The 8,811-nt window shown below is 32.4% G+C and overlaps 1 protein-coding gene across 1 annotated transcript; it reads left to right on the top strand.

The window, feature by feature from the left end:
- The first annotated feature begins 225 nt into the window (after positions 1-225).
- LOC145066567 (putative serine/threonine-protein kinase PBL21) lies at positions 226-3,015 on the top strand. The gene is made up of 6 exons (XM_079013859.1): positions 226-367; positions 450-691; positions 803-993; positions 1,075-1,264; positions 1,997-2,388; positions 2,550-3,015. Exons 2-6 carry the CDS (start codon positions 610-612, stop codon positions 2,778-2,780), a joined length of 1,086 nt encoding a protein of 361 aa, XP_078869985.1. The 5' UTR covers positions 226-367; positions 450-609; the 3' UTR covers positions 2,781-3,015.
- The last annotated feature ends 5,796 nt before the right edge of the window (positions 3,016-8,811 follow it).

Here is an 8,811-nt window from a genome sequence, read left to right as displayed (position 1 = left end):
TAATCGTGAATTCTCTAAAAATAAGCACTAAAATTTACTTTCTCTAAAAATCATTCTATTCTATTATTTATCGTATATATTCCAAACTCATTCTATTCTATTTTAAATATAGAATGAATATACGAGCATGAATTTATTACAACACGTTATTTGGACGGATACGACACGTCATCTTTGTAGATATTAAATTCTATTTATATAATCTGAGCTCGATTCACAGGATTCAATGTCTGTGTTCCAATTTCGCTGCATAATTCCAAACAATCCCAACTACTTTACCCCAATAATTTATTCAAGTTTTTGTTTTCTTCTGCTCTCTTTTTGTTTAATGCTTAAACTTTGAAGTTTTGTGATTACAAATTTGAAGGTTTGTTGATTTTTTTGGCAATGCCGCGTTGATATCTTTGGTGTCTTGTTCTAAAAAGATTTTTGGAATTTTCGTATTTCAGGAGAAACCCTTGTCCGTTTCCTCTGAAATTGACCTTGGGTTTTAGCTCTTGTATGCTCGATTAGGGTTTTCGTTTGACACTGTGTAGTTTCACTGTTCTTTTGATTTGGTATATGTATTCCTGAATCTCTTTTCAAGAGTCTCTGTATCGATTAATCCAGATGAGGTGCTTCTCTTGCATAAAATTTTGCTCCAAAGATGTCGAAAATTACGATGGCGATGTCGCATCCAATGATGTTGCAGGTTTGACTGCTTTTATACATTGGATTTGTTGTATTGATTCGGAATTTTCAGATTAAACTTCATGCATTGTGCTTTCGCTTGCTTTCTTCATGTTTTTTTTGGCATTTACAGTTGATGACAAGGGAAAAACATGTAAAGATGTTACAGAGAAGGGGAAAAGTTTTAGTAGCCAGAGGTATAATGTGGCAAACCGTTTTACATTTCGTGAACTTTGTGTTGCAACACAGAATTTCAAGGATTCTAATTTGATCGGAGAAGGTGGATTCGGATGTGTTTACAAGGGTCGATTAGAATCAGGGAAAGTAAGTTTCTGTTCTTGTTTTCTTCAGATCATAAATTTGAGTCTTGGATTGTGATAATAATGGTTGAAACTTGATGAACAGATAGTTGCTGTAAAGCAGCTAAACCTCAATGGCCTTCAAGGACACCAAGAGTTCATTGTGGAAGTTCTTATGTTGAGTCTTTTGCGCCATTCAAATCTTGTAACTTTGATTGGTTATTGCACAGATGGAGATCAAAGACTCTTGGTTTATGAGTACATGCCACTGGGTAGCTTGGAAAATCATCTTTTTGGTAAAATTTTAAAATTTTTTTAATCACTAAATGCATCTGGTTTTCTACTTTTGGTGTTTGTTGAAAGAAATCCTACTAATGGAGTAATGGTACCAATATTCTTTGAGTTTTAATCTCCCTAGGGTTTCTTTTAATTATCATAGACTATAACAGTGTAATCAAGTGGTAATTGAATTAGGGCTATATGCAAGACAATATAATTTCGAAAATCTACCAAATTATTAGCAATGAAATTTGCTTTCTATTTGGATTACATTGTAATAATCGGGTAGATTTTAGAAGTATACTGATATAATAATAGGAAGAAATGGAAGCAAAATGATATAATAAACAATTTAACATTAAAACAAATCAATTAAAGTCCGTTGCTATTTCTTGCATTGTAAGATTATAAGCACATGCAATATACATTTTATTTGTTATCTTCTTCATAAATGCTTCAAAAAAGTAAATTCAAACCCTTCATCTGTCTTTCACGGAAAAAGCTCTTTAAGATTCTGGAAACTTTCAATTCATTGCATAGTTAAAAATGTCGCATTAATTGACTTCACATGATACATAAATGTTAAAACAAAAGTACAAGAAATAAATAAGGAGTACTCTAAGTCTATAATGCATGAGAATTAAATTTTAATTACCATGCACATTACATGGGCCTTAAGGCCCATTTCCTACACATGACATGACAAAACTTTTAAATAAAATATATAATTTTGTTTTTTATTTTTTCAGATCTAGAACCTAATCAAGAACCGTTGGATTGGCATACGAGACTGAAGATTGCAGTTGGAGCAGCTCGTGGGCTTGAGTATCTCCATTGCAAAGCAAATCCACCTGTAATTTATCGGGATTTAAAATCATCAAATATATTATTGGATAATGATTTCAACTCAAAGCTTTCTGATTTTGGGCTTGCTAAACTGGGCCCAGTTGGTGATAACACTCACGTGTCAACTCGAGTTATGGGCACATATGGTTATTGTGCTCCTGATTATGCGATGAGTGGAAAGTTGACTATAAAGGCTGATATTTATAGCTTTGGTGTGGTTTTGTTGGAGCTCATTACTGGACGTAAAGCAATTGATATGAACAAGAAACCTAGCGAACAGAATTTAGTTGCTTGGGTAAGTGAAAATAATATTTACATTTTATTACAACATTGTGATTTGAAAAAAAATCAGTTACGTTTTATTATGCAAATTGACCCATTTTCATATAAAAAAATTGTGTGATTTTTTTACATGTTGTCCTTGATTTATAATTTTTTTTTTTCAAATTTATGCAGTCTCGGCCTTTTTTGAAAGACCGAAAAAAGTTTATTCAGTTGGTGGACCCGCTTCTAGAAGGTCGGTTTTCGGTTCGATCGGTGCACCATGTGGTTGCAGTGACTGCGATGTGTCTACAAGAGCAGGCGAATTTCAGGCCCTTGATTGGTGATATTGTGGTTGCACTTGAGTACTTAGCCTCTCAAGCTGAACATGAACCAGACTCGAGAACAATTTCTTCTTCTAAGTGAAACTTTTTTGTTAAGTGGATTCATGTTTGATTTTCTTGATAGGGTTTTTATTTGTTTATTTATTTTTTTGATAGAGAATTGATGAATGTGGATAAAGTATATTATGCTTTTGTTTTCTAGTTACTTGCAAACGTGTGGTATGTGTAGATAAATATATGGTCTTAGTTGATGTTCTATCATAAAAGGATGTTTGTTTCAATTGTGTTTGAAAGGGTTTGATAATGTTTTCAATTAAGGGAAGCCAAACTAACTCTATCAATTCTAAACATATTTACATTTTTGACCATGTACAATTTAGAATTAAATTTTGGTCCTTCTAACAATGACTTGATCTTCTTATTGCTTATTTGGACTTTTCTTGATCTTGCGTTTGACTTCCCTTAATTGAAACTTTAATGTCCTCCCTACAAGATGAATTTTGATGAATGTCATCAAGATTCATCTTGGATAAAAAAAAATTGAAATTGGGGTCCATAAAGGCCTTTTGTGAACAGGTATGCTAGCTGCTTATTTGTTGGAACATGTTGTGGTAAAATGAATCCATGTTTGAACTGTTCCCGCACTATATGACAGTCAATATCGAGGTGTTTAGTCCTTTCATGAAAGATTGGATTTTCTGTTATGTGTATCGCAACTTTATTATCACACCATAATGATATAGGAACCTTGAATTTTACTTTCATATCTCTAAGGATGTAGCTTATCCAAAGAAGCTCACAAACAGTAGCTGCAAGACTTCTATATTCCGCCTCATAAGAGGATCTGGAAACTGTCTTTTGCTTTTTCGTTTTCCAAGAGATTAATGAAGAGCCCATGAATATACAATAGCCAGTAAGTGATTTTCTTATGTCTGTACATGTTTCCCTCTGAGTCACTATATGTAGTAATAGTAAAAGGAATTGTCCCTTTTTTTAAGAAAAGACATTTTGAAGGACAACCTTTTAGATATTTTAAAGCATGCAGACCAGCTTTCTAGTGTATTTCTGTTGGAGAATGTAAGAATTGACTCAATTGTTGTACTGCATAGCTGATGTCGGGCCTTGTAAAGTTAAGGTATAATAACCTTCCAACCAACCTTCGATATTTTTTAGGATCATGTAATAATTTTCCTTTATCAGAACAAAGTTGTATATTTTTCAAAACAAGTGTAGTAGTTGGTTTTGCTCCAGTTAATCCAACATCATCTAAAATATCCATAATGTACTTTCTTTGATTGACAAATAACCCTTTTTCTGTCTTTAACTACTCTACTCCCAAAAAATAACTTGCTTGTCCTAAATCCTCTATTGTAAAAGCTTTATGAAGTTGATCTTTGACCTCTTGAATTAACTTTTCATTTGGTCCGGTGTTCAAAACATCATCCACATAAACAATTAAAGCCAAAAAATTATCACCTTCTTCTTTTGTGAACAAGAAATGATCATGAGCTGATTGTACAAAATCAAAGCTCAAAAGTTTGTTATAAAATTCAATATGCCATTGTCTATTGGCTTGTTTAAGTCCATAAAGTGACTTCTTCATCTAGAAAACCATGTAAAAATGCATTGTTGATATCCAACTGATGCAGAAACCAATCATTGGCAGTGGATATGGACAAAAATAACCTTACTGTAACAACTTTGGCTACCGGAGAAAAACTATCCAAATAATCAATCCCATAGGTTTGATTGTACCCCTTTGCCACTAATCTTGCCTTAAATCTTTCAATCGTGCCATCTGGTTTGAGCTTTACTTTATAGACCCATTTTGACCCTATAGGTTTCTTGTTAGGTGACAGGGGCATAACTATCGAGGTATTATTTTCTTCTAGAGCTTTGAGTTCTTTGTTTATAGCATCAACCCAATTTAGATCATCACAAACTTCTTCATATGTTTTGGGTTCACTGATCTTTGAAACAGAACAAAGAAAACTTTTGTGTGTTTCAGTTAGAAGATCAGATTCAACATAAGGATATGTAGGAGGACAATGTGGTGAACTGAAGGATTTTGAAACATATTTGGAATTTGGACTTTGACTACAATGCATTATGTAGTCGTTAAACCATGAAGGTTTTCTTGAAACTCTTGTAATGGATCTGATATGAACTTGGCCATCTTCTTGTGGGACATTTTGATCATTTTCTTGGGTGTGATGACACCCCTTAACATGTTGCCCACACCCACTAAACAATTTGTAAAACACGATTTCCCAACATCACCATCTATTATATCAATTGAGGATTAACATGCAGCTGGTTATCAAGTACTTACACAGAAAACCTCACTACAACAATCCTATACTACTCTCAAAATGAAACCCTCAACCTAATCTAACATATCTACAAGAACAGAATAAAGCTTGTTACAAACCCTAATATGTATACGTGAACCAAGAGAGAATGAGAGTGAACGTGAAACTGATCGAGTGAATAATGACCCACCATCAGTCATCTAAGACTTAAGTACCCGAGTCACACAAGATCCTAAGATCTACGTGTAAACCCGAATGAACTTGAGATATATACATCCAGCCCCTCAACATTTCATAAATAAACTTGTAAAACCTTTTAACCATAAATACTACAAAATATATCCAAATATTAAATGATAACAAAAATGTTAATTTGTTTATTATGAAAATATCATTTATATTAACTTCCTCCCTCAAACTAACCATTTTGAAAGCAATTATTTAGAAGAGAAAGGATAAAAGAAACATAGTTTATCACTAAAAATCTCTTGTTGTAAAGACATAAGAGACTTAGTGAATATATCTACTACCTTAATTAATTTAATAACTCCTTTTATAATTTTTTTCTCTTATGAAATGAACATCACTTTCCAAATGTTTGGTTTTATCATGAAAAATAGGATTCATAGCCAATTTAATGGTTGAATCATTGTCACAAAATATATTTGTTGGAACAAGACTCTTAAAACGAATATCATATAAAATTTTCAAAACCCAAATTAATTCACAAGATAATGAACCCAAAGCTCGATATTCAAACTCTGTGGACGAACGAGATATAGTAGATTGCTTCTTGCTCCTCCAAGAAATAAGAGAATCACCAAAATAAACCACATAACGAGTAACAAAATTTCTAGAGAAAAGTCTCTTAGCCCAATCAGCATCTGAATAGCCTTTTAACAAATGAGAATCAGATTGAGACTTCAAATAACTAACACTTTACCAAGGATGAGTTTAAGGTACCTTAACAGCCTCATTACAACTTGAAGATGAACTTTAGTGGGTTTATGTATATACTGGCTTAAGATTTGAACATAATATGCAATATTTGGTCTAGTAATAGTAAGGTAAACACGTTTTCCAACAAGTTTTTGAAAGTCAGTTATATTCTCTAATAAAAAATCATTATTATTATCAAATACAATATTTGACTCAATAAGAGTCTTAATAGGTTTGCAATCTAGCATACCAAAATCATGAAGTAACAATATTTCCTTTGATACATACAAATACCATCTGGAACATCCACAACTTCAATACCTAAAAAATATTTTAATTTTCCCAAATCTTTATTAGAAATTGATATTTCAAAAAACCTTTTACTTTGGTTATTTCAGACTCACAATTTCCAGTAACAATGATATCATCTACATATACCAACAATATTATAACCATCTTTCTAGAAAATTTAACAAACATAGAGTAATCATTATAACTTTGTTTAAACTAAAGCTAACTAAAGAATTACTCAACTTTTCATTCCACTTACGTGGAGCCTGCTTTAAACCATACAATGACTTTAACAACTTACAAACTCTATGGTCATTTTTACTGTGATATCCAGGAGGTAAAACCATATAAATATCCTCTTCAAGAGAACCATATAAAAAAACATTGTTAATATCAAACTGATACAAATTCCAACCATAGTTAACATATAAGGTAACAACCACACAAATAGCAACAATTTTGGCTATAGGAGCAAAAGTCTCCTCATAGTTAATGTCATCCCTTTGATTATAACCTTTAGCTACAAGACGAGCTTTATGCCTCTCTATCTCACCATTGGCCTTATATTTAATTTTGTAAATTCAACGAAAACCAATAAGCTTTCTATTTTTAGGTAAATCAATTTTTATCCATGTATTAATCCTATACAATGCTTCCATTTCTTGATTCATAACCTTAACCCATTTAGGATTAAGGGAAGCGTCATAGTAACACTGAGGTTCAACAGTTTTATCAAGGTTGGAAACAAAACACTTATTATCAGAAGTTAAATTGGAGTAATTAAGTGTTCTTTCAATGTTATATTTATATTTACCTTCTATAATATAATTACTAAACCTAGATGATAGACGAGTTTCTCTCCTAGTACGTGTGAGACCAATATATTGAGTATCAAGAGATTAAGAATCTAAATGACTACTTTCCTCAGTCCCGATAAGAGAACCAGGAGAGTCAGGAGAATCAGCAAAACTAGGACCACACCCATCAGATAAAGGCATATTGGACCCTTCAAACCCTAACCTAGTACCTGTATCTTCTTATGTAGGAACTGTTTTATTAAGGTTCAAAGGAGAGCTAGCATCATCTAACTGATGATCCAGTCTCTAATTTTTATTAGAAAAACCATCATTAAAAAAGTTTTCAGAATGCAAAGGTTCATCATAGGGAAATGGATCAACCCCACTAGAACCATCACTAGACTTACTAAAAACAGGACTTTGCATTCTGAATGGAAACACAGACTCATAGAATCTAACATCCATGGAAAAAAAATACAGAATTAGAATTAATACTTAAAACTTTATACCCTTTCTTTTCTAAAGAGTAACCCATAAAAACACAACTTTCAAAAAATTATCAAAATTAGGAGACTTTTTAGAAACCAACTCATAAGGAGATGATCCTTTCGAAACAGAAGAAGAAGTTCTATTAATCAAAAAACTGATGTAAGAATAGCATCACCCCAATACTTTAATGGAACTCCTAATTGAAACATAAGAGATCTTGCAACATTAAGAATATCCATGTGTTTTCTCTCCATAACTCCATTCTGTTGTGGAGTGTAAACATAAGAAATTTGATGAATAATTCCATTATTATCATTAAAAGTTTTAAAATGAAAATTTATAAATTCACTTCCATTATCATCCTTATGGTTTTAATAAAATTGATTTTTTAACATATTAAAAAATGTAACATAATTTTGAAAAACTTATTGCTTAGACTTAAGGAGAAAAACCCAAGTAGCCCTAGTGAAATCATCCACTATAGTCTAGAAAAACCTAAAACCTCCTACACACTCAATCCAATTTGGTCCCCACACGTCTAGATGAATGAGCTCACCAAGAACTTTAGTAACATGAAGACTATTATGAAAAACATCCCTAGTCTGCTTAGATTTTTGACAAACCTCACAAGGAGGTAAAGAAACATTATTAAAAGTAAGTTTATTTTTTAGAATGTTTAAAGCTTGGTCACTAGGATGACTAAGTCTCCTATGCCAAGTAAACTTAGAGACACAACAAACACCTTTGAAATAGAGGATTTATTACTTGAAATATAGGGATCAAGATAATAAATTCCCCCAGATTGATTACCAGTCTCCACCGTCCCCTTGGACTGTGAATCCTGAATATGAAAGTTATGTTCATTAAAAACTTCATATTTGTTATCCTGAATATAGGGATCACGATTGCATGTTCCCAGTTTTATTAATTTGAGCAGATGAACCATTTGAATGACTAACCCTTAGGTTTAATCTAGACATATCAATAGAATCTTGAAGATGTGACTCAGAACTAATCATATGTTGACTAGCTCCAGAGTCACCAACCCAATTATGACAACTAGTATTAAGAAAAGAGTTACATGAAATACTTTCCATGTTGGCATTGGCAGATGTCTCAACCAAACCTTGTGTATTTTCACCAATGAGACAGAGAAACTTAGCATATTGCTCATTAGTATAAAAACCAGGGGCAAAGGCAGTACAGGGACTAGCAGGTGTGCTGCCCCCTCCAACATTTTTCATTTTACTTATATATTATTAGATATAAACATTATTACTTATTT

Source organism: Lactuca serriola, chromosome 8 (assembly GCF_051521515.1).
Source record: "Lactuca serriola cultivar US96UC23 chromosome 8, Lser_US96UC23_V15, whole genome shotgun sequence".
Classification (NCBI taxonomy): domain Eukaryota; kingdom Viridiplantae; phylum Streptophyta; class Magnoliopsida; order Asterales; family Asteraceae; genus Lactuca; species Lactuca serriola.
This window is presented reverse-complemented; position numbering and strand designations above follow the sequence as displayed.